The sequence below is a fragment of the Pogoniulus pusillus genome, chromosome 23 (genome assembly GCF_015220805.1).
Source record: "Pogoniulus pusillus isolate bPogPus1 chromosome 23, bPogPus1.pri, whole genome shotgun sequence".
NCBI classification, from domain to species: Eukaryota; Metazoa; Chordata; class Aves; order Piciformes; family Lybiidae; genus Pogoniulus; species Pogoniulus pusillus.
In genome coordinates this window covers 298,956-325,438 of record NC_087286.1, presented here as the reverse complement: position 1 = coordinate 325,438, position 26,483 = coordinate 298,956, and the positions used below count along the sequence as shown (strand labels likewise).

Below are 26,483 nucleotides of genomic sequence, written 5' to 3'. Positions count from 1 at the left end.
GAAGGGATTGTGTGGAATACCCTGGAGCACACGGAGGAGCTGCAGCAGGCAGCAGATCTCACACCTTCAGCCCAGCAAAGAAAAGCTTGTGGAAATGTAACCAAACCAGAACCTTGCTAAAGGACTTCTGCTCCCAGGACTTCGGGAGCTTCCCTGTCACACTGTGCCCTGCCCTCTGCCTACATGTATGATTTGAAAATGCCTTCAGAAATGGAGCCTAAAATAAGGCTGAAATCAGAATCTGAAAAACCCCAAACCATTATCAAAGCTGTGTTTAACTGCCCGCAGGGATAAAAGCCACAAACGCAACCCAGGCAGCTGAAAATGCCCCTGAGCTGCTGACACAGTGAGCTCTTAAATCAGCCCCCCAGAACCCACGGCAGGGCTCCAGCACAGTAACAGACACGGCTCTGCAAATTTCTGTTGTTTGCCCCAAATAAATACCCCCCAATTTTCAAAACACTCATTTAGGAGGATCACAACTACACAGAAAACATTTTCATTGCCTGCAGAGAGGAGAACAGAATCTCCATCCGCCCCAAGCACTTGTGCTGGAGTGCCTGCCCTGCAGGAGTGCTCAGTACCACAGCCTCTGAGCACAGCCTTCTCAGCTCTGGAAAAGGTGCTGGAGCTGGAAAGGACACCAGAGACACCATGGGGAATCACAGAATCAACCAGGTTGGAAGAGACCTCCAAGATCATCCAGTCCAACCTATCACCCAGTCCTACCCAGTCAACTAGACCATGGGAAGCTATCACAGGAGGTGCTAGCACCTTTCTTAGACAGACTAGATTGTAACAGCCCTGTCCTGGCTGAAAGGGGGCCTAAGAGGGCCTTCAGCACCTGAAGGGGCTACAAGAAGGCTGCAGAGAGACTGTTTGCAAAGGGCTGCAGGGACAGGACGAGGGGCAAGGGTTTGAAATTAAAGCAGAGCAGATGGAGATTGGATGTGAGGAACAAGTTCTGCACCAGGAGGCTGCTGGAGCCCTGCAACAGGTTGCCCAGGGAGGTGGTTGAGGCCCCATGGCTGGAGGTATTCCAGATGAGCCCAGCCTCATTTGGCAACCTGCCCTAGTGGAGGATGTCCCTGCTGAGTGCAGGGGGTTGGACTGGATGAGCTTTGGGGGTCTCCTCCAAGCCAAACCACTCTGTGGTTCTATGATTCTATTAAGAAAGCAAGTAAACTCAACCTGAACATCCCACTAGGAGAGTCCTGATTTTGCACCTCAACTTTAAAATCACCAGGACCCATGCAGCAGAAAGTCTTCAACTGTTACTGAAAGTGCTTAGAGACAGCAATCAAAAACCATTCTGCTCATGAGCTATTTCAGCTACATAGTCGTCAGTGGAACGAGAGGGCTGCAGCTGTGCTCACTGGAAGGTACAGCACTTTAAACAAAGGAAGACAAGATGCATGCAGGAGCTTCTGATTTGGAAAGAACAACCCCAAAGGGTGTCATTGCCAAACCTTGAACAGCTCTGACATTAGAAAATCTGTCCTTCTCCACTTCAGAATCGATGACTTTGTCATGTGCTTCTGGACCTCAAAATGAACATAGATCTGTTTATATTCACAGCTGTACTTCTGCAGCAGAGCCATCAATGGCAGCAGAGCAGATGAAGCAGACGGTGTGCCACAAGGGCAGAGCACAGCAGCTCCCAGCCTGCTGCAAAACCCCAGGCAGAACAATTCTGTACAACAGGTGTGTGGGCACAGAGGAGAAAGGGAAGATTACTCACGTGTTTGTCACTCCTGTTTCCTTTCCAAGCAGAGAGCAAAGATTTCCATTTGAAACTGTCAGCTCTTGAAATGATTAGGCTGAAGAGCCCCTGGCTATCAGCATGGTTACCAGCAAACTTGACACTCACTTCTAGCAGGACACTCACAGCAGCTCCTTCACTGCTCTGCCCATACAGGACTCACTGCTGTGCAGCCACACCAAAGATGTCAATTCACATCACGGCACAGCTGCCACCACAGACTCAGAGAAGCACTTTAGTTGGAAATGACCGAGCCCAACCCTTCTCTAACTCTGCCAAGGCTGGTGCTAAACCAAGGCCCTCAGCGCCACATCTCTGCCTCTTGGAAACACCTCCAAGCATGGGGATTCAACCAGCTATCTGGGAGCCTGTTACAGCCTGTTCAGTCAAGAAATATCTTCTAATGTCCAAACTCCAGTGGGTGCAACCTGAAGTAATTTCCTCTGGTCCTAGCACTGGTTACCAGGGAGAAGAGACTGACACACACACCACCTCAGCTCCAGCCTCCTTTCAGGGAGGAAAGCTGGAGGTGGGTAGGTTCAGGTTGGATGTGAGGAAGAAGTTCTTCACCATGAGAGTGGTGAGAGCTTGGATTGGGTTGCCCAGGGAGGTGGTTGAGGCCCTATCCCTGAAAGTGTTTAAGGCCAGGCTGGATGAGGCTCTGGGCAGCCTGATCTGGGGAAGGGTGTCCCTGCCAATGCCAGGGGGGGTGGAACTGGCTGATCCTTGTGGTCCCTTCCAACTCCATCTGATTCTATGATTCTATGAGCTGTAGAGAGCAATGAGGTCTCTCCTTGGCCTCCTCTTCTCCAGGCTAAACAACCCCAGGTCCTTCAGCTGCTCCTCCCCAGCCCTGTTCCCCAGGCCCTTCACCAGCTTCCCTGCCCTTCTCCAGACCTGCACTAGTACCACGACATCTGTCTTCATCCTCCTGTGCTACAGAGGGCTCTGTTTCAGAGACACATTAAATCAAAATGAGCTACTGTGTAAAAACTGGTTCAAAGCATCGATATCTTTGGTTTGCATTGTCATCAACCCTAACGCTAGTTGCAAGTTTGGCCCCTTTGCCTCACCTCCTGAGACAGCCATGCTGAGAGTAATTACAAGTACCAACTTATTGTGCTGTGCAATTCAGACAGATAAAATTAACAAGCAGAGATGAAGAGGAGAGAATCACAGAATGGCTTGGGTTGGCAGGGACCTTAAAGATCTCTTAGTTCCAACCCCAAAGCCACGGGCAGGGACACTTCCCACCAGAGCAGGCTGCCCAAGGTCCCAGGCAACCTGACTTCAACACTGTCAGTCTTGGAGCCTCCACAACTTCTCTGGGCAGTCTGTTCCAGGGTCTCACCACCGTCATGGGGAAAAAATTTCCTCCTCGTGTCTCATGTGAATTCAGCTTCTTCATGTTTGAAGCCATTGCCTTTCCTTCTGTCACTCCAGGCCTTTGTCGAAAGTCCCTCTCCAGCTCTCCTGCATATCCTTCTCCAGACACCAGAAGGTGCTCCCCAGCACCTTCCCCTGTCCAGGCTAAACAGCCTCAACTTTCTCAATCTACAATCACAGCAGAGGTGCTCCAGCCTTCTGATCATCTCTGTGGCCTCCTCTGGACCTACCCTCTTTACTCAAACAGACTCAAATCCTTACATGCAAAACTGACCTAGAACAGATGCAGAGGAAAAACATCTCCAACCCACCCCTGTGCAGCGGTGGTGTCCCTCAGAAGGTGTCCTGCTATCTTCTGTGCACTGAGAGTTTTTTCATTGCCCTTGCACACGACAACTGCTTGTGGCAGAGCCCCGGGTCCTGTTTTTCGTGGGAACACTGTCTCAATGCATAGGTTTGGCTTGTCTGGAAAAGGAGGAAGAGCAGGCCCTTTGTTTGAGAAGGTACATCAGCTGGTGTGAAGGCCAGTACCCTTGTGGGCACAAGGAGTGGAAAGGCTAAAGCAAAGGGAAAATATATTCAGGAGACAGATGATAGTAATGATGAGGAGAGAGCCCCGTTGCCAAGGAAGGAGGTCAGGCATACTAGGCAAGACTATGCCCGGAAACAGCAAGAACTGCTGATGAGTTGGCTGAACAGATGCTGGGATGGAGGCATGGACACCACAGAAATAAACCCTCCGACAGTAAGGCAGTTGGGAGTTTTCTCGAGAGACAATGGCATAGATAAGCACTTAGGACATCTCGGTGGCAACTCTAACCTCTGGTCACACGTATTGACAGCTGTGGTACTGCGGTACCCCAACAGGGATGATTCACCCTGGAGACCCTTACGCTGGAATGCAATCGAACAGGGGGTTCAGTGCTTGCGAGAGATGGCCATAAGAGAGCTAATCTCTGGAGATTATACAACAGAGAACCCTGAGGAGATACCTATGAGCCAAGCTCTCCTAAAGAAACTTATTCAGCTCGCCCCCCTCTAATTATGCCCATACATTGGCAAGTGAAATGGTGGGGAAAGATGATGCAACAACTTCTATGACTGCGGGTGAATTCGCTGATCAAATGAGGCAAATGGAGGATAGCCTTATGGTTAATGCTATGGTGTCAGCCATAAATACTATGACTGAAGAGATTAAAGACAGCATGAAACAACTCAAGGAGGAATTTAAAACCTCCCTATCCCAGTTGGCAAAGGACAGTGAACTTTCTTCTTCACCTTCAGAGTGGGTACATGTCTCGGCCATCAGGGATAGGCGTCTTCCTAGAAGACCAATTCAACCAAACTCACTGAAAAATAGACAACAGTCACACGGGTCTCTTTGGTTAATCCTACGTGACCAGTTTGGTGAAAACATGGATAAATGGGATGGAAAACCTACCTCTCTTCTCCTAAAAAGAGAGAGTTACAGGGTGAGAAGACTAAAAGAGTAGTTGCCTCAGTTTCCCCACATGACTCAGATGGTTCTGGTGATGATTCAACTAACACCATTAAACACTGTGCCAATTGCAATTGTAATGGCCAACATTAGGGGGGCCCTGCCTCTTACCAGGCGGAGGCCAGGGACCAGGAAGACAACTGGATATACTGGAATGTATATGTTAAATAGCCTGGTACCTTCAAAATTCAGAAATACAGGGCTCTAGTGGACACTGTAAAGGAATGGAGTCTATTAGTATTTCTGGAATTACAGGAGGCTCTCAAGAATTGACAAGGTTAGAGGCAGAGATGAGTTTGATTGGGAGTGATTGGTGAAGGCATGCCATTGTAATGGGTCCAAATGCACCTTGCATCTTGGGAATTGACTTTCTGAGAGAAGGGCGCTTTAAGGATCCCAAGGGTTTTAAGTGGACCTTTGGAATAGCAACTGTAGAAGCTGTTGGAGATAAACTGAAGTTGTCTGCTAGGCCTGAGCTCTCAGATGAGTCTGCAGTTGTTGGGCAGCATAATGTAGAGGATGTGAAGTTGCCAGTTGCCACCCAAACTGTACACCACAGGCAATATAGAACAAACCGTGACTCTTTGGTGCCCATACATGATCTGATTCATCGTCTGGAGCGCCAGGACGTCATTAAAAAGACGCATTCACCTTTCAATAGTCCCATATGGCCTGTGTGAAAATCAAATGGAGAGTGGCGACTTACAGTTGATTTCTGCAGCCTAAATGAAGTGATGCCGCCCACGAGTTCTGCTGTGCCAGACATGTTAGAACTCTAGTATGAGGTGGAATCTAAGGAGGCCAAATGGTATGCAACCATAGATGTTGCTAATGTTTTCTTTTCTATTCCAATAGCAGAAGAATGCAAGCCTCAATTTGCTTTCACTTGGAGGGGGATTCAGTGTACATTTAATCGTTTGCCCCAGGGGTGGAAGCACAGCTCAACGAACTGTCATGCAGTGATCCATGATGCATTGGAGAAAGGTGGAGCTCCAGAGCACCTGCAGTTTATTGATGACATCATTGTCTGGGGGAACACGGCACAGGAAGTTTTTGAGAAAGGTAATAAAATAATTGACATTCTGCTGAAGGCAGGTTTTGCCATAAAGCGAGACAAAGTGAAAGGACCTGCTAGAGAGATTCAGTCCTTGGGAATTCGTTGGCAAGATGGTCGCCATCACATTCCAATGGATGTGATAAATAAAGTTTCTGCCATGGCAAATCCCACAAATAAGAAGGACACATTGTCTTTCTTAGGAACAGTTGGGTTTTGGAGGCTGCACATCCCTGGGTACAGCCAAATTGTAAAACCTTTATATGATATAACTCGAAAGAGAAACAACTTTCAGTGGGGACCTAAACAACAAGCAGCCTTTGATCAGATAAAACAGGAAGTAGTTAATGTAATGGGTTTGGGGCCTGTTCGAACTGGTCCAGACATTAAGAACATTCTGTATACAGCTGCAAGTGATAATGGTACAACCTGGTGCCTATGGCAGAGAGCCCCAGGAGAAACACGTGGTCGACCACTTGGTTTCTGGAGTAGAGGATATAGAGGGTCAGAAGTAAACTATCCACCAACGGAGAAAGAGATCCTTGCTGCTTATGAAGGTGTGAAAGCTGCTTCAGAAGTAATAGGAACAGACTCTCAGCTTCTTTTGGCTCCCAGATTACCAGTTTTGAACTGGATGTTTAAGGGAAAGGGGTCATCGCCACATCACGCAACCGATGCTACCTGGTCTAAGTGGATGGCTCTCATAACACAGCGAGCACGCATGGGGAGCCTTGAACGACCTGGCATAGTGGAGATGATCACCAACTGGCCAGAAGGCACAAACTGTATAAATCCTCCAGAGGAGCGAATGAGTCGGGCTGAAGAAGCTCCTCCTTACAGTGATTTGTCTGAAGAAGAAAGGAACTATGCTCTATTTACTGATGGTTCCTGTCCCCTTGTTGGAAACAAGAGAAAATGGAGAGCTGCAGTTTGGAGCCCTATACAGGCAGTGGCTGAAACAAAAGCTGGAGAAGGTGAGTCAAGCCAGTTTGCAGAGGTAAAAGCTATCCAACTTGCCCTTGATGTGGCTGAACGTGAGAACTGGCCCATGCTTTACCTCTATACTGATTCGTGGACGGTGGCTAATGCCTTATGGGGTTGGCTAAAGGACTGGAAAAGAAATAATTGGCAATGGAAAGGAAAGCCAATTTGAGCTGCTGACTTATGGCAGGACATTGCTACCCGTCTAGAGAAAACCCCTGTAAGAGTACGACACATAGGCGCTCACAGGCCCAAAAGTAAAGCTACTGAGGAACATCAGCACACCCATCAGGCAGATGTGGCTGCCAAGGTGTTTCAAACCAATGTGAATTGTGATCTGGATTTGGATTGGGAACACCGAGGTGAACTGTTCTTAGCCCGGTGGGCCCATGATTCCTCAGGACATCAAGGCAGAGATGCTACCTACCAATGGGCACGGGATAGAGCAACCAACATCTCCATGGACACTATAACACAAGTTATACATGACTGTGATATTTGTGCTGCTATTAAACAAGCCAAGCGTCTGAAGCCCTTGTGGTATGGTGAGCGATGGGCAAAGTACAAATACGGTGAAGCGTGGCAGATTGATTACATCTCTCTACCTCGTTCTCGGACTGGAAAGCAATATGTGCTGACCATGGTGGAAGCAAGCACCGTATGCTGGAACCCTATCCAGTTTCCCGTGCCACTGCACGTAACACCATTTTGGGCTTGGAAAGACAAATCCTGTGGCAACATGGCGCTCCAGAGAGAATTGAATCAGATAATGGTACCCACTTTAAAAACAATCTCATAAAATCTTGGGCCAAAGAGCACAGCATTGAGTGGATCTATCACATCCCCTATTATGCACCTGCCTCAGGCAAAACTGAATGCTACAATGGCTTGCTGAAAACAACTTTAAAGGCAATGGGGGGAGGAACCTTAAAGAACTGGGAGAAACATCTAGCCCAAGCCACTTGGGTAGTGAATAGTAGAGGTTCCACCAACCAAGCTGGCCCAGCTCATTCAGAGGTCTTACAAAAGGTAGAAGGTGACAGGTTCCTGTCATTCGTGAAAAGAATTTGTTGGGCAACTCTGTTTGGGTATTCTCCCCTTCAGGGGAGGCTACACCTGTCCGAGGGGTGGTTTCTGCTGAAGGACCTGGTCATACATATTGGGTTATGCAGAAGAATGGCGAAATACAATGTGTGCCACAAAAGAATCTGACATTGGCAGAAAGAATGTAGATAGGTTGTTATGAGTTCTTTTGCAGATGATTGTGGTGCCCAAAAGCCATGAAGAGCCCGCTATCCATGAGCCCTGAGAGTGCCAAGAGTCCTGCTCTATTCCACTCATCGAAGAAAACATTTGACTGTTCTAGAAAACCATTGAGCTAGCCAATGCCTGAGACAGACGGAAATGAGAAGATCAATGACCGAAAATTGATGAAAGATGCTTGAGGCCTGGACAATGACCATCTACGATACTGCTGTTATTCCTAGCTACATAGAATGACTTGATGCTGCAATGGTAAATTATATTAAAGAGGTGGATTGTGGCCATTTGAGCTGATCCTCTAGCTCAGACATAGGGGAAAGATGAACATTCCAGGGATAGGCCATATAATGGCAACAATAGATAAATTAATATAATGTCATTGGAGCATCAAGAGCTTAATGTCTAAAAGCACAGCTTGTTCTCCCCTTTTTTCCCACTGGCTTCTGCTGCTTTCAGCTTCACCTATCATCCCCAGCTGCTGTTTTGGCTACTGCTGCTTCTGCTGCTTTGCTGCCGCTTGACCCCTCCCCCATCTCCCTTAAGGTTATTGTATTGTTTTTTTTTCCTCTTCCTTCTCTAGTTATTATCTCTCTTTGCATTGTTATACTATAAGAAATACAATTTCATCTTTCCCTGACTTTCAAAAAAGGGGTCTGTGTTGTCGTAAGTTTATTTCTCCCGGGGGCAGGGATCTCCCCTAACCCGGGACACACAGCAGGGACCAACACTAGCCACATCTTGCCAGGGCTGCAGAATGGCAGAATTGTTTGGGCTGGAAAAGCCCTCTGAGATCATCCAGTCCAACATCAACCCAGCACCACCACAGCCACTAAAGCATGTCCCCAGGAGCCATGGCCACAGCTTTCTTGAACACCTCCAGGCACGTGGACTCCTCCACCTCGCTGGGCAGTCTGTGCCAATCCCTGAACACTCTTGCAGCAAAGAAATTGCTCATCATCTTGAGTTTAACGTTCTCCTGCTGCAATCAGGGGAATGCCTCCTGTAGGAGACGCTTCTCTGAGGTGCTGCCATGGAATAACTCCGCTCTTTCTTTTCTACATGCTCCCATTATTTTCTTGACTGTATAGATTAACTAAAACCTATACCCAGAAAATAAGGTCTCATGTGTGGTCCTCGATCTCTTGTGTCTCTATGATGGAAGCACTGGGGAAGTGGTGGGTTTGGGTTTCCTTTAAGCTTCACATTTATATGGGGAAAAACTCTCTAGGATTTCTGTACTTGATGCAAATGCCAAACAATATGGCATTGGCTAAGTGACACAGAATCATAGAATCAAGCAGGTTGGAAGAGACCTCCAAGCTCAGCCAGCCCAACCTAGCACCCAGCCCTGGCCAAGCAACCAGACCATGGCACTAAGTGCCCCAGCCAGGATTGGATTCAACACCTCCAGGCATGGCAACTCCACCACCTCCCTGGGCAGCCCATTCCAATGCCAATCACTCTCTCTGCCAACAACTTCCTCCTGACATCCAGCCTAGACCTCCCCTGGCACAGCTTGAGGCTGTGTCCCCTTGTTCTGTCCCTGGTTGCCTGCAGAACAGCCCAACCCCAGCTGGCTACAACCTCCCTTCAGGTAGTTGCAGATAGCAATGAGGTCTGCCCTGAGCCTCCTCTTCTGCAGGCTGCACACCCCCAGCTTCCTCAGCCTCTCCTCACAGGGCTGTGCTCCAGGCCCCTCATGTCCTGGAGTCCTGGATACCCCAAAATTCCTCTCCCTCCGTGGTTTGAATGGGAGTGAAAAGGTGTGAAAGACCTGTTCCCCCCCCCGCCCTGCAGGCGTGCAGGGGGGGAGCAAAGAGCCCTTCCGGCAGGAGGGGTGCCCGCGCTGGAGTCGGGCTGGGGACTGGCTGTGTGCTTCGCGCCTAGGAGGTGGTAACTCAACTCTTTGTCTAGGAAAGGGATAAATATTGGGGTGCTTCCCACCTTGGGGTGCCCGACTTAGAGTTCTCCCCTGCCTGGATAGTTCCTGCAGAGAGTCCCCTGGCGCTGCGAAGGACAAGCTGCTGAGGGACAGGACAGTGCCTGCTTTGGGCTGCTTCCCACCATAAGCAGCCTTTGTGCAAGCTCAATAGGCTGAAGGAGCCTCGGACGTCTGTTTAAAGAGAGCAAGCGCACAAGCATCTGGAGCACCCTTCCCCTCAGCCAGGCTGGCTCCCCTGTGAGCTCAGCCTGACTGATAGTGGGAAAGCTGTGGTCATAGCTTAGCCTTTTCCATTTCCTGACTCTCACCTGGGCAGCCTGTTCCAGACTCTCACCACACCTCTAATGAAGAAATGCTTCTTCAGTTCATTCTAATCCTGCTCTCCCTCATCTTAAATCCATTCCTTCTTGTCCTGTCTCTAGACATCCTCAGGAGAAGTCTCTCTGCAGCCTTCCTGCAGGATCCCTTCAGGTACTGGCAGGCAGCTCTGAGGTCCCCCTGGAGCCTTCTCTTCTCCAGGCTGCACACTCCCAGCTTCCTCAGTCTGTTCTTACAGCAGAGCTGCTCCAGCCTTTGGATCATCTTTGTGGCCTCCTCTGGCCTCTCTCCAGCAGCTCTGTGTCCTTCTTATGCTGGGGACAGCAGAGCTGAAGGCAGGATTGGAGGTGAGGTCTCAGCAGAGCAGAGCCAAAGGGCAGAATCCCCTCTCTTGCCCTGCTGCCCACACTCCTCTGGCTGCAGCCCAGCACACAGCTGCCTGCTGGGCTGCATGAGGGCACTGCTGGCTCCTGGGGAGCTGCTCAGCACCCAATACTCCCATATGCTTCCCAGGAAAATAAGCACTGGGATTTGAAGGGAAGCTATCTTCAGTGCAACACAACCAGCCTCGGCTCTGCCTGCTGTGCAGGTTCCCCTTGGTGTCTAACCAGGTGGTACCATCCAAGGCCACTTAGCGAAATCCTCACCCAAGTCTCCTTTCAGGAAATTATCCAAGGGGTTGGTGAATTCCTTCCCCCTCCAAAGTGCACAATATATAAAGGTGGTGTGGGATCATAAGTCTTGATACGCACAGGAGCTGTCTGCTGGGGGATCATTCCATCAGTCTGTCTTTTGGATACGAGTGTGCAGTGCTCTGACCACCTTCTAGGGCTGAATGTTCCCATCCTGGGCAGCCTGTGTGGCACTGCAAATGCTGCTCTCCCAGGCAGCCGAGCACAGTGACACACTGGGCACTACAAGGTATTAGCTGTTGCAGCACATGACCACCTATCTACCAGACCTCTATTATTTCTATGCTTAGCAATATCTAAAGGGTGGAGGACAAGAGAACAGGGTCAGACTCTTTTGACTGGTGTCCACGTAGAGCACCAGGGGCAACAGGCACAAACTGGAACACAGGAAGTTCCACATAAACACAAGGAAAAACTTCCTCATTCCCAGGGTGATGGAGCACTAGGAAAGGCTTCCCAGAAAGTTGTGGACTCTCCTTCTATGGAGGCTTTCAAAGCCCACCTGGATATGATCCTGTGCAACCTGCTGTAGCAGAAAGGTTGAAATAGATGATCTCCTGAGGTCCCTCCCAGCCCCTGCCATGCTGGGATTCTGTGGTTATTACATTAGTAACACAGCTAAGGAGGATGTGGTGACTGCATACACGTGACAAAGAGCTGAGGGGAGGATCATAATGTAAAATGAGTTTCAGGAACCAGGCAACTTTCTCTGGAACCATGGAAATTATAACAGGGAGACAGTTCCTGACCACTTGGGATACAGAGAAGCAGAATGCTGCCAGTGCAGCTCGCTATACTATGCACAGCATGTGACAGCCTCTGCATTCCACAGAGACTCCGCAGCTCTGTATTTTGCTCTCGGTATTATACCAACTACTGTGGAAATAAGGGAAATGCATCCTTACAACAGGTGGCTGAGGTTTTTATAACAATGCATGTCCCTGTTCTGGTATTTTGTCTGTTTTGATGCATTGGACACACAGAAACCATCCATATGACAAATACAGTCACATTCAAGCAAAACTGAGACCACAGGAAAAAAAACACACTGCCAGCTGGGAGCATGTTTGAAGGACATAAATGATGCTAAGTAGATTCTGCTTTGTTGGCATAACCTCTTGATATAGAAACTGCTTTGTGTAGTGGGTTAGGAACTTCACCCTCTTCCCCCCCAGTTAAAATTTAGCAGAGCAGCTCAGATGGCTTGGCAGGAAAACAAAGCTGTATTTAGAGCAAGCTAAATTGACAGGCATATATACACCACATATTGACAGGTATTTACCAGTATGTACAATCGAGAAGTAACCCAGAAACCAAATCTTCCCCTCTGGGCAAAGAAAGCCTGGAAGGGGCCAATGCCTCCCTCTCTCTCCCCAGACAGAAAACCAGCAAGGCTTAGGTGTTATGTGGAAAGGGTTTGTGCTAGTTTGAAGCAGGCTGGAATGTTTTGGTGAGAAGAACCAGATTACAGGCTATGAAAGAAAACAATGGTGATGTCTACTTTGCTCACAGCCTTGCTGAGAGGTATAGGAACAAGAAATAAAAACATAGATATCACACTCGGCACCGCTCCCACTGGGGCTGCTGGCTGAGCTGCATCTCTCTAACCTCACTCTCCATTTTGGACCAATCTACTTTGCTTCCTAACTCCCTGGCTGAACCTCCATTCTGCCTTGGGACTGGGGTACGGTTGAGAGGGGCAGGGGGAAGGTGAAGGGGCGGTTGAGAGCCCCTCCTGGGCACTCAGGTTTCTGGGAGGGCTGCTGTGTTTCTGTGTTACCTTTTACCTTGTATATTTCTGTCTGTAGCTGTATGTACTGTAACTATCTGCTTGTGTATTGTGCCAGCTGTAAATAGAAGCTTCATTCAGTTTCCAGAGATGGCTGAGTCTAGTCTGGGTGATTTCCAAAGTGTGAGGGGGCAGAGAACACTCAAACCATCACAGGGTTTGTGTAGGAGTTAGAGAGGCTAAGGAAGAGCAAACAGAGCCAAAGGGCCAAGCAGAACCAACTGTCCATGCCTTGGCTTTTGACACCTCTTGGCAAACCAACAATGATGTAGACTTTATCATTGTTCTTTTACAACCAACGATCTAATTTAGTCAGACTCTGCACTGAACGTTCAGGAAAGTACCAATTTCTCTTATTAGAATATTCCAACAAGCCTTAAACCACCACACTATGGCTGGAAAAGCTCTCTAAGACCACCTAGGCCAACTGCTAACATACCACCACCCTGTCCCCAAGTGCCATGCACCTGCACACCTCCAGGGCTGGGGACTCTACCACCTCCCTGGGCAGCCTGTTCCAATGCCTGACCACTCTTGCAGCAAAGAAGTTGTTCCTAATATCCAACCTAAACCTTCCCTGGTGCAATCTAAAGCTATTTCCTCTGGTCCTGTCACTTGGTACTAGGGAGCAGAGCCCAACCCCACCTAGCTCCAGACTTCTTTCAGGGAGCTGCAGAGAGCAATGAGGTCTCTCCTCAGTCTGCTCTTCTCCAGGCTAAACCACCCCAGGTCCTTCAGATGCTCCTCCTTCCCCAACCCTGTTCTCCAGACCCTTCACCAGCTTCCCTGCCCTTCTCCAGACCTGCTCTTAGCACCCCAATGTCATCCTCTCCTTGTAGTTAGGACTTCAAAACTGAATCCAGCACTCAAGGTGTGGCCTCACCCACAGCGAGCACAGGGTTACAACCACTTCCCTGCTCCTGCTGGCCACAACACTCATGATTCAGGCCAGGACACTGGTGGCCTTTTTGGCCTCCTGGGCACACGCTTTGGCCAGTTGCCAAACATCACGCCACGTCTTTCTCTGCTGGGCACTTTCTAGCCACTCTCTCCCAAGCCTGGAGCGTTCATGGGGTTACTGTGACACAAGTGCAGGACCCAGCACTCGGCCTTCTGGCATCCTGTACGCCTATGGCCATGCCCATGGGATGCCCTGGCTTCTTCGATGAGGATCCTGTGCGCGCCTGTGATGCCGATGGCAGCTGCCCCAGAGGTGGGCGAGCAGAGGACAGAGCACGTATGAATGAAAGTACCACAGTCTTCCCAGGGCAGCCAGCCGGGCAGGATGAGGCACACGGATCCAGTCTGCATCCCAATGTGCTCCTAGGCTCCTGGTGCCAACCCGCAGGCCAGCAGTGCTTTCAGGCACGGCTCCGTTACAGCCCCGAACGCAGCCACCACTGCCCAACCCCAGGGGCCCCTGGCAGCAGTCTGCGGGGCAGCACCAACCCCCCCCCCCCCCCCGCCACAAGGCCAGCTCCCCGCCCCCGCTGAGGGCAGCTGGTGCCTCCCCAGCTCCCTGCACTCGGCGCTTGTGCAGGAGGCGAGGGCAGGCGAAACGCCGCTCTGCGGAGAGTGCGGCGGAGAGGGGCGGCCTGCGCCAGCCTCTGCAGGCGATGCCCTCCGCCGCACCCTGCGGGGCCGGGTCTCGCCGCGCAGACGCCGTCCGTCGGGCGGGGGTGCGGGGCCGGTGCGCAGGGCGGCGGCGCGCAGCGAGGGGCGCTGGCGGCGGCTGCTGCTGCCGGTACCTTTCAGGGCCTGGTGCATTCCCCCGATGCCACTGTAAAGCTCCAGCACCCGCAGCGGCGCCATGTTCCGGTGCCCGTCCCCGCCGCCTCCCCGAGCTCCGCCCGCCCGTTCCGCCGCTCTTTGGTTCCCCCGTGCCCGCCCTGCCGCTCGGGGCTGGCAGCTCCCCGCGCCCATGCTCTGCGCAGCCCCGGCGCAGAGGTTTTATCGGCATCTCTCGCTGGACCCCAGCTGTCTTGGCTGGTCCTGCTGCTCGCCGAGGGGCCGTGGGGCAGGGTCCGCTACCGGCCAGCAGTCCCTTCGGGAGCAACATCTCCTCCTGGCCGAGGGCTCCTCACGGGGGTAGCGGTGAAACTCCCGACCCCGTTGCCCTTCCGCGGGCCTTGTGCCACCACAGGGCATGCGGCGCCTGCTGGGGAGCGAGAGGCCAAGCCCGGGAGTTGGTATCAGGCCATCAAGGCAAGCTGGAGACAAATCAATGTGGGCGGCTTGTGCCCATCCAGGCTGTCCCGGTGCGGGAGCGTGCGTGCTGGGCTGCTGGGCAGCGGCTGCCAGCGCTGCTGCCGGTAGCGCTGCGGGCGTTGGGTGCGTGGCGTGCGGCGGTGGTTTCGAGAAGGCATTGCAGAGGCTGCTGCCGCAACAGGAAGGGAGGAGGTACCGGATGAAACGGAGCTGGCCGCCACGCTCTGAAACTGCTTCTGCTAAGTTGGAAAGGAAGGGGCACCCCGAAGACACCAAAGTGGTTCGCTTCACGACGAACGTTCGAGGTGCGCGTACAGCTGTATGTACAGGCACAGGTAACAGCCGCAGCACCCTGTGCGCTCTGCGGCGGTGACCTCGCACACACCAGCACACGCTCACCTGAGCCTCAGATCACCCACTTAGTTCTGAAGCGAAGATGGAAGCTTGAAAAATACCTTCCGAAGTCAAACATTCTTCTAATAATTTCTCGAGTTAATCATATTTTTGTGTCGCCCTGTAGAAACCTGTCAAAAGTAAGGTAGATCTGAGGAAGTTTTTCCTTCAAAGCTGTCTTATGTCACAGTCACTCCTACCTCTTGCCTTTTGGCAGAGGAAGAATGCGTTGCTGAAAGTGGAGGGAGGCAAAGGGAGAAATGTGCTGCCTTTGGATGCACTGCTGCAGCCCACAGGACACGTTGGCTGCAGAAAGCGGCGGAATTAGAGGGGGGGAAATAAAACGAAGTGAGAACATTGGTACTTGCCAGGTATTTTTAAAACAGGTCTGACGTTCACCTGTGGATATTCATCATCACTCTTGTGCTGCTGCTTTATTTGTCAGCCACTGAAGAAAGCGACTACAACAAGGCACCCGGGGGCTACTGACAGAATTTCTGGAAGTGCTTGCAGCAGTGCAGGGAGCAGAGGAAAGCAGAGGTCAGTGGGGAGACAGGTTGCCTGCAGGGATGGCTGACAGAGAGTGGAGGAAGGTGAGTGAATTGCTTGGCATAGCAAAATGAAGGCTGCCAGGTGGAGAACACAGCCATGGTACTCAGATGGTGGAGGCTCTCACAGAGGGAGCTCAGGCTGGTGGAGAGTCTGGGGAACAAGGCTGCTGGGGGAGCTGGGGCTGGTTAGTCTGCAAAGGAGGCTAAGGGGAGACTTCACTGCTCTCTACAGCTACCTGAAAGGAGGTTGTGCAGAGGCAGGCCCTGGGCTCTTCTCACAAGAGATAGGACAAGAAGGAATGGCCTCAAACTGCTCCAGGGGAGGTTTAGGCTGGACATTAGGAAACATCTTTTCAGGAAAAGGGTTGTCAGGCATTGGCAGAGGCTGCCCAGGGAGGTGGTTGAGTTGCCATCCCTGGATGTGTTTAAAACCCATCTGAGTCTGGTGCATGGGGACATAGTGTGGTGACAGGCTTAGTGGAGTGGGGGTAAATGGCTGGGCCTGGTGATCTCGGAGGTCCTTTCCAGCCTGAGTGATTCTATGAAGGTGGCTACAGAAAGTAAAGTTGTTACCATGTAAGAAGATACACTTCAGCAAGACCCCTTCAAAATACAGATGCAGGGTGAAGGTAAAGAAAAAGGCAGCTTATAGGCTTCTGAAATTAGTAAAGCTGGTGAATGAGTTTGAGCTTCAGCAACGCATTCACTACAGCAGTGCTATATGCTGTGATGAGCTGCAGGCAGCAAGCAGCAATGTACCTGGAGCAGTGACAGCTACGGAGGAGCAATATTCCCTTAGGCAGATATGGCTGAGCCCTGGTTTTCCCTCTCCCCATCTCTGAGGTATTCTTGCCTTTCACACATGAGAAAGGAGGAGTCTGATGCGGAAAGCAGTAGCGATGTCTCTGCTAGGCTGGTGGCAGTACCACATTCGTTGCTTAGGGGAAATCCTCCACCTACCACCTCCATCAACTGGAGATTCTTATCAACCTGCCTCCAGCATAGCCAACTGGAGATTCTGATCAAACTGCCTCCAGCATAGCCAACTGGAGATTCTGATCAACCTGCCTCCACTTTGGCAACAGTTTTGTAAGCTAGGCTGGAATTTTATCAGCTGCTTCTTGCAAAGAGTGGGGAACTCCACCATTCCCCTAGTGCTCAGTTGTGAACTGCCAGTAGTCAGTTTTCTAGTTCTTTGTGGCTCTGGCTGCCACAACCTGGTTCTCATCACTGACAACTGTGCAGGAGACCAGACTGAAAACAGAGAATCTGGCAGCAATCGCTTTTGGTGCTGCTAGTGAAGTCAGCAGGATGATAGCCACACTGTTTGGATAGCCCTTATAGTAGTATGCTGCTTATTTCAGAGCCTGGGGCAGTGGCCGAGACGTGCCAAGGCCTGTGGCCATTCATACCTTTATTGTGACAGAAACCTGAATGACTGCAGAGAGTGGATGTGCTCTGTGAAAGCGATGATTCCTGCTTCCCTCTTGCTGAGATGTGCTGTCCCTGCCACGGGGCTCACTCCTTGTCCTGTGACCCCAGGCAGCCACGTGCCTGCAGTTTCCCAGCTGTCTCTCTCTGGCTTCCTGAGACTGGGATTTGGTCACAGCTTCATGCATATGGAGTGGGTAGAATTCCTGTACATCTCAATGAGCATTTCATTTGATTAACAGAGATGAGAAATAACAGAGCTGAAGTATAAAATTGTCTGGTTGGAAAAGACCTCAAGATCATCAAGCCCAGCCGCAGCCTAACATCTCCCTGCGCACAACTGTTGGACCAAGTCCCTAAGCACCTCATCCAAATGGCTTTTAAACACCTTCAGGGATGGTGACTACCACTTCCCTGGGAGGCCTGTTCCAGTGCCCCATGACCCTTTCAGTGAGGAAATGTTTCATAATCTCTGATCTAAAGCTCCTCTGGCACAACTTGAGGCCATTTCCTCTCATTCTATTGCTTGCTACCTGAGTGAAGAGCCCAGTGCCCAGATCACTCCAACCATCTTTCAGAGAATTGCAGACAGCAATGAGGTCTCCCCTCAGCCTCCTCTGGGCTGAAGAACTCCAGCTCCCTCAGCCACTCCTCAGAGGACTTCTGTTCCAGACCCCTCACCAGCTGAAGTCCAATGTCTGTCTTGTACCATTTCTCAGGACATAAGTCTGGGCTGCTTCATGTATCAGTTACGGCTCAGGCCATATAGCTAGCTTTAAATGACAGCTGGTAGGCTTCTCTGAGAAGAGATTAGTTCATTCTAAAGGAGCACATCTACAGAACTGTGCACGTGCTCTGCTGAAGGAGCTGCTTTCTTGATGCCAATATATTTAGAGTAAAGCATTTTTTAAGCGAACTGGTAATGTAGTGACATTTTTAGAGCCATTGACACAAGCATGCAATATCAGCATTCTCATTGAGGCAGCTTCTGCCTCCTAGCAACTGGCAGCATTTCCTCACTGTAGGAGTTCCCCAAGTTTGCCCACACTTCTGATGAGTGTGGCATGATACAGGTAATCATGCTCAATCTCAAGCTGTTGTCCTGGTAACCAGTGAACACATCCAGTGAAACACTGCATGTGGTCAGAGGAAGGTGCAAATGAAACCACTGCAAGATTTTCGCTTCTTAAAATGCTTTGCAATTGCTAAAAATGTTACAGTTATCAATGCTGCCAAACACCATCCCAGCAACGTGCAGAGCACACTGCCTTGAGAGTCTGCATTGCACTGGGCAGCTGAAAGGTGGAATTACAAACCAGGGCTGGATCAAGGACTCATGTCCTCAAAACAGAGAAAAGATTTTCACTCTTGCCTTTCTGTAATTCACACCAGCAACAACTGCACTCAGCAGACTGCACCAAACATTCCATAGGCATCTCCAGCCTTCTGTGGTTACATGGAACTCTCCTCCCTGCCCTCCCATCTGCAGCAGAGCAGACTGCCCTGCCAGCTAGCTAGCGTGCCTGCACCAGGCTGTCAGCAGGAGGCTGCCAGTCTGCACTGCATGCCATAGGGTTTTATCGATGCCCCAATACCACAGCAGCATGAACTGTCTGAAGTCTCCCTTGAATGTAACCCCTCAGTGTCAGGCTAGGTAATGGAAGCTGGGGACCCTGCAGCTGTGACCTGTTTGTGAGCACTTCCTCTATGTTCAAAATACTGAGACTAAGCAAGAAAAAAAATTATGCTGGGGGAAATTTTGAACAGCAGATGTTTAAACGCGCACTCACAGTGATCAGCCAAATATCAGTGCAGGCAGATATTAATGTGGACAGCTGAAGGGCAAGCAATGCTTCTCATGCCCCAGTGTCCAGTATCACCTGAAAATACCTGTGAGGATCAGGAAGAGTGCAGACATCTCAGCTGTCTGGAAGGGAAACTCATGTTCTGGGTCATACTGCTGTGACTCTGAAGGAGTAATAGGCATGTCCTTGCCATCACAGAATCACAGAAGGTTAGGGGTTGGAAGGGACCTTCAGAGATCATCCCCTGTGCCACAGCAGGATCATGCAGGGCTCCAGCACCCTCACAGAGAAAAAGATTTTCCTTCTGCTCCTGTGGAACCTCCTCTTCTCCAGTGCCCCTTGTCCTGCCCATGGACACTACCGTGGATTGTAGTCACTGCATTGCAAACCCCCTGAATGTCTAGCATCAGTCATGGTTTCCATAACCCTTGGCCCAGCAGGTTACTAATAACACTGTCAGTCTTGTGCAGTTTATCAAAACCTGTGCTGGATGGTTCTGGAGGGAGTTTTTCAGCTGCAGTTCGGTGCTGCTGGGTGCAGCAGCTGCCAGCCGCAGAGCTGTGCCAGGGTGGCGCGGAAGCTGCCGCTTGGCCTGGCACGCATCTGCAGGGCTGGAAACAAAGCCCACATCAGCCCCAGCCTCCCCCAGCACGTTTCTCAGAACTCTGTGGAGGGGAAATCACCGGGCAGAGCCAACAGCCAGACCTTGCTAACCTTGGCTGGAACTAGCTGATCCTTGTGGTCCCTTCCAACCCTGACTGACTCTGATTCTTTCTCTTCTGAAATGCATTCATCTCTGGGTGTCAGGTTCTGGAGCTCTGCCTGTGCTCTGCAGGTAAGAAGGAATAAACCGACATTGCTTGTGTGCTGAAGCCCTTGTGTCCATGCTTTCAGTAAGTTGAAAGCTAGATAAATCTGGCCTGCTTGTTGTGTTTGGCTGCAGCGCTCACCCAGCCTGGATGTTTATCCAATGGTACTGACTTTCCTGTTGCACTCACACATTCCAGTGTTTGACAAAAACTAAAGGATAAAAAAAGGCTGCTAACCAAAACAGACTCAAAAATATGGAGGGGTGAAACTTTCACTGCACTCAGCGACACACACTCTGAGCTCCGTGAGGCACACTGCAGCCAGCCACAAGAGTTACTGCTGCCAGGAGCAGTAGCATGAAAGGGTGCTGGGGAAGGGGGTGACTGCAGGCTGAGAGCCTGGAAGGGTGCTGGGGAAGGGGAGACAGCTGGCTGAGAGGCTGGAAGGGTGCTGGGGACGGGGTGACAGCAGGCTGAGAGCCTGGAAGGGTGCTGGGGAGGAGGAGACAGCAGGCTGAGAGCCTGGAAGGGTGCTGGGGAAGAGGAGACAGCAGGCTGAGAGCCTGGAAGGGTGCTGGGGAGGAGGAGACAGCAGGCTGAGAGCCTGGAAGGGTGCTGGGGAAGAGGAGACAGCAGGCTGAGAGGCTGGAAGGGTGCTGGGGAAGGGGTGACAGCAGGCTGAGAGGCTGGAAGGGTGCTGGGGACGGGGTGACAGCAGGCTGAGAGGCTGGAAGGGTGCTGGGGACGGGGTGACAGCAGGCTGAGAGCCTGGAAGGGTGCTGGGGAGGGGGTGACAGGAGCTGAGAGGCTGGAAGGATGCTGGACAAGGGGTGACAGCAGGCTGAGAGGCTGGAAGGGTGCTGGGGAAGGGGTGACAGCAGGCTGAGAGGCTGGAAGGGTGCTGGGCAAGGGGTGACAGCAGGCTGAGAGCCAGGCAGTGCTGTGGAGAGATCAGTGCAGGCTGCTCTGTGGGTGAGGAAGCAGCGTGGGAGGTCCCAGCTTGCTTGCAGGGGCAGGAGGAAACAGCAAGGTGTGGGCTGCTCTCCCAGAGGAGTGGGGTGAAGGATGAGAGAAGAGGGTAAATGATGAGACTGGTTGTGCCTCTTCCCTCTCTGCCTACGGCAGGAACTTTCACCTCCTGCATCCCTATGCATGCACACAGTCTGTAGTGTGCAAACCCAGACCAACTTGGAGCTGTGTGTTGGTGTTGGCCATGCCTTTTAGTCACTTCTACTGCATTTACTCTGCTGGCATCATCTAAGGTTTCTGTATACCACAGACTTGTCTTCTAAAGGAGCTCAGCCCCCGCCCAAACTTCATTTTTTCACTCTGTCCAATGTGATGCATCTTTGACTAAGATTAGCACAGGAAATGAGCTCTCTCCTGCTGGCCACCGTAGGCTTTCAGTAGTAGGATATTTCCTCTAGAGAGAAAGGACATCTTTAGTGCAGCTACAGCAGCACTCTAAGTGTGGACCTGCTGAGCTTTCTTGACATCAGATAAACCACAGCTGCACACAGCAAGGACCATCAAAGCAGCCCAGGCAGCAGAGCACTTGAGGCCTGGGCAGCAGGGAGGCATCTTCCACCCTGGCTATAGTGAATTTAAAGCTAAATCAAAGCTTTCTGCTAGTATATATGAACTGCAGTTACAGAACTAACCTCTCTGCAAATCTTCTCTTCCTCACTTTGGATTCATCTACAACACTCTAAATCTTAGTAGCTGGGATGTAGCTCTTCTCTATCAGAAAGACTCTTGGAAAACAATCTATAGAAAAGAACAGAACTGAGGAAGTCCTGAGGTTTTGAAAGAATAGACTGAAATGAGGATAAATTGAAGTTATCCTGCAAAAAAAAATCCAGCTAAAATTCAAAAGTATCGTTTCTGGCTATTAGGTACTAGGGGCAATGGTTTCCAACTAGAGCAGAGCAATTTGGATATTAAGAACAAGTTCTGCACCATGAGGGGAGTGTAACACTGGAACAGGCTGCCCAGGAAGGTGTTTGGGGCCCCATCCCTGGTGAGGCTCATCAGGGCTCTGGGCAATCTGATCTAGTTGAGGATGTCCCTGCTGAATGCAGGGGTGTTGGAGTGAATGAGCTTTGGAGGTCCCTGCCAACCCAGACCATTCTGTGATTGTGTGATTCTGTCTTTTGGGCTCCCTTCCCCCATTAAGTGTTGCCTCAAGAACAAAGGAGCCTGGTGGTTCCTAAAGTTGAAACAAACCTCTTCTAGAAAAAGGGCTAAGAACTTGAAATGGTATTTTTGCTGAGACAGTCTGGAAAGAGAAGCCCCAATGAGGCTAACCTAAATGAGTCAAGAAAGCCTTAAAAGATCTTTCTGAAGAAGAGAAACTTTGCACAAGACATGTGCCAGTACAGACTTGCACTGTCAATACTCAGCTGCAGGGAGCTGGGATGGTTTAAGCCAACACCAAACACGCTTCACATAGTTCATAAATAAATCCAGTGGCAAACTGCTGGCAATGTCTGCTGGGAAGCCTGCATGTCAGTGAAGTCCCTGAGGATGGCTTGGCCACACTGACAGTGCCAAGGCAGATGCAGCACTCCTCTGTGCAGGACAGGACACTGGTGTTCAAACCTGATAAGGGAAACTCAAAACATTACTTAACCAGCCCAGATTGATCTATAGATCACATTGCTCCAGGCCTCAGGTGTACTGTAGTGCAAACCCATGCAGTCATAGATTCATAGAATGGGTTGTGTTCATCCAGCCTGGCCTTGAGCACCTCCAGGGACAGGGCATCCACAACCTCCCTGGGCAACCTGTGCCATTGTCTCACCACCCTCACTGTCAAGAATTTCTTCCTAGTCTCCAGTCTCAATCTCCCCTTCTCAAGCTTCTGTCCATTCCTCCTCACCCTATCACTACAAGCCCTTGTAAAATGTCCCTTCCCATTTTTCTCAGCCCTCTCCTTCAGGAAGGCTGCTTTAAGCTCTCCATAGAGCCTTCTCCAGGCCGAACAGCCCCAGCTCTCCCAGCTTGTCCCCACAGGGGAGGTTCTCCAGCCTTCCAATCATCTTCATGGCCTCCTCTGGACCCTCTCCATTTTTTCCTTGTGGTGGGAGCCCCAGAGCTGGAGGCAGTGCTGCAGGTGAGGTCTGAGCAGAGCAGAGGGGCAGAATCCCCTCCCAGTGCTGCTGCTCTCCCTGCTCTGGCTGCAGCCAGCACACAGCTGGCTCTGGGCCACCAGCAACCACTGCTGGCTCCTGGGCACTTTGGCACCAACCGACACCTCCAAGGCCTCCTCCAGGCTTCTCTCCAGCTGTTCCACACTCAGCCTGGACTTGTGCTTGGGATAGCCCTGACCCAGGTTTAGGACTTTGCACTGGGCCTTGATGAACTCCATGAAGTTGGCTTGAGCACACCTGTCCAGGTCCCTCTGGATGGATCCTTCCCTCCAGCTGTTCAGCCACACCACACAGCTTGGTGCCATCAGCAAACTTGCTGAAGGTGCCTCAGTGCCACTGCCCATGGCACTGATGAAGATGTCAAACAGCACTGGACCCAGTACCCACCCCTGAGGGACACCACTGGTCACTGCTCTTCCTTTGGACACTGAGCCATTGACCACAACTCTGAGTGCAGCCACTCTGCCAATTCCTTACCTAGCCAGTGGCCACCCCCCAAGTCCATGCTTTTCCAGTTTGGTGAGCAGGATGTCATGTCCTTCATATGCAGGATGTGTCTCAAGATTCCTCTTGATACCACAGCAGTTGGTGATTTTCTGAAGACAACTGCAGGACAATGGCAGAGTTGCTCTATTTAGGGTAAGATGTCTTTGAAAGGTCCTGGCATCTGAGCTGGTGCTCTTTGTGGAGTTCATGGGAAATCCATGGCAAAGACACAGCCATGAGCACTGGCAGAAGTCAGAGATAGGAAAACAAAAGCATCTACAAAGCTCCTAAGTAGCTGCTAGGTCTTTCATCAGACACAAGCTCCCTCCTGGCCAATGACTGCATGCAAGACCAAGGAAAAATTCAGGCAGACAGTGAATTTGTCTTTGCAGTGGGAAGCAGGGCACCTTTCCACCTGAAAAACATATGGATGCTTCTCCACTCTGCTTTGCTCTCTTCCTTCTCCAGCCATCTGCACCATTTGCTCTAAACATACTTAAGAAATTTCCTACTTCACTCCCTATATCCCTCAATATTGTATGCATGCTGTCAGCCTAATTCTGGATCATCTTCCATTCTCAGTCCCAACCAGACAGAGTGTACTGACCTTGAAAATTAGGCACAGAGTTAAAGCAGAGGTGTTTAAAAGCAGCTCCCTTCTCTGGCCCTCAGGCTGCCCAGCTCTGGGGTGTGTGCACCACCACCCTTCCCTTTCCATGCAGCCAGCCAACCCCAGCATGGCTCATGCCACCTGTGCTCAGCTCATGAGCCTTGTTGCAATCAAGACTTTGGCACCAGAACTTGGACTGAGAAATCCACTAAAAGCTTGGCCCTGAAGGAGCTGGCACTGTCTGCTTGTCCTGAGCATCCCAAAGGAAGGATGGAACAATTGCTGCATGCAGTTAATGACCCCATTGCTACGTCCTGCCTCTTCCTCCTCAGAAAGAAAGAACACGGTGATTTCCTGGCATACCATGGCCAGAGAACATGGAGCTGCTTGTGCTTTGTGTGAGCCACGGCGCTGGGGGAGGGAGAGGAACAAAACCACTCTGCAGATGTCGTTCTCCTGCTGGGTAGGGGAGCTCTGGCAGCAGCTTTCTTGGAAAAGCCTTGGCAGAAAGAAGGAGCAAAAGTCAGACTGACAGTGTTCCGCAGGAGCCTGGGAATCCCTCCTGTGGCCTCCTGAAGAAAGAATGGACAGAGGGAGGGATGGGTGGAGGAATGGGTGGACAGATGGATGGACAGACGGATGGATGCAGTCTCAATACTTAAAGCAGTAATCCCAGATAGACTAATAGTGTGGCTGTTGACTTCTACCTGCAGCAACCACTTACTGCAGCTGAGCACTAGTCTAGGTAGCAAGGTGAAGACAGTGAAGCAAGCAGTGTGGCAAAGCACAGAAAGAAGCCCTGCACATCACACAACATTTTACACAGATCCTACTGAAAGCTTAAGCTGACTATAAATTAAAATCCTTTCTCTAATGTTTAATTAAATGGTCCTCATAAGGTGCCTCTAATGATCCTTGAACAGTTCCTTGGCAAAACACAGATCTCCTGAAACAAGGGTAGTGGAGTGCTAAAATTGCAAATTATCTGGTCCTGGGCAACCAAATCAAGACTGAGGAGCTTTGTGTATTCTGAAAATTAGCTCTGCTTAGAGACTTTCACGTTGAGCATCAAGCCTCAAACCATGCCAAACCCCTTGTCAGTTTGGAAAGTCTTGTCCTTTGTGTCACAGTCATTGCAAAACGTATTGCTGACACCCAGCAATTGCTAGTAAGTGAAAGGAGACAGAGCACACAGGGAGTCATCTCTTTTTGTTTGCTTGGTTGTTTAAAGGGTGGATTAAATAAATTGTTATGACTATGATAGAGCTGGAAAGCTCTTTTCCTCCTCTCTCCTCTCCTCTCCTCCTCTCTCCTCTCCTCTCCTCTCCTCTCCTCTCCTCTCCTCTCCTCTCCTCTCCTCCTCTCTCCTCTCCTCTCCTCTCCTCTCCTCTCCTCTCCTCTCCTCTCCTCTCCTCTCCTCTCCTCTCCTCTCCTCTCCTCTCCTCTCCTCTCCTCTCCTCTCCTCTCCTCTCCTCTCCTCTCCTCTCCTCTCCTCTCCTTTCCTCTCCTCTCCTCTCCTCTCCTCCTTCCCTTCCCTTCCCTTCCCTTCCCTTCCCTTCCCTTCCCTTCCCTTCCCTTCCCTTCCCTTCCCTTCCCTTCCCTTCCCTTCCCTTCCCTTCCCTTCCCTTCCCTTCCCTTCCCTTCCCTTCCCTTCCCTTCCCTTCCCTTCCCTTCCCTTCCCTTCCCTTCCCTTCCCTTCCGCCTTTTCTCTTCTCTGCATTGCTAAAGCTGGACACAGTGTTGAGACACCTAGGGCAGAGGTCTGCACTGGCTTTGAAAATGAGTAGCTAACTCAGTATAGAAATGTCCTAATTTGGTACAGAAAGTGCTCCACTCTGACGACTGGAAAGCATGGTGGAGGGGAACTTTATGCATGACAATAATGATGTTTGGAAAAGTAAGTCATGCTGCTGGGTGGCATGAGTCAGATACAGAACACTTCCCTAGCACTGAAAGCCCTGCCGGTTTCCTATGGTTCACTTCACACTAGAATGTCACTGCAGAGAGCCCTGGGGAGCTGTGAGTGTAAAGCCTTACAAAGCCAGCAGCTAGCCCCTGCCCATCAGAGCCAGATGTGCTTTCCAGCACTGGCAACTAATGCAGGCAGCATCACTTCAAAAATAAACTCTGTGAAAGAGTTTGCCCATTTGTTTCTTGAGACTGTGATTACTCCAGGCAGTTACTCATCAGGAGAGACTGCACTGCGTGCACATTTGCATGCTCTGTAGCCCAATGGTATTCCAAACCCCAAAGCAGCTTCCCCCAGGCATCACATGGGGAGCTGTGTTCTCTGGGTTCAGGAAAATCAGCTCTGCCTTGGGTGCACCAACCTCTCCTGCAGGCTCACACTTGG

At 50.8% G+C, this 26,483-nt stretch overlaps 1 protein-coding gene across 2 annotated transcripts in view; it reads right to left on the bottom strand.

Annotated features, from left to right (window-relative positions):
- Nucleotides 1-14,521, bottom strand: part of TRDMT1 (tRNA aspartic acid methyltransferase 1) — a 46,104-nt gene extending 31,583 nt beyond the window's left edge. For both annotated transcript variants that reach the window (XM_064162295.1, XM_064162296.1), the window contains exon 1: nucleotides 14,434-14,521. In XM_064162295.1, coding sequence (XP_064018365.1) covers nucleotides 14,434-14,497 — 64 coding nt within the window. In that variant the 5' untranslated portion in view covers nucleotides 14,498-14,521. The remainder of the gene's footprint in view (nucleotides 1-14,433) is intronic.
- Between the last annotated feature and the right edge of the window lie 11,962 nt (nucleotides 14,522-26,483).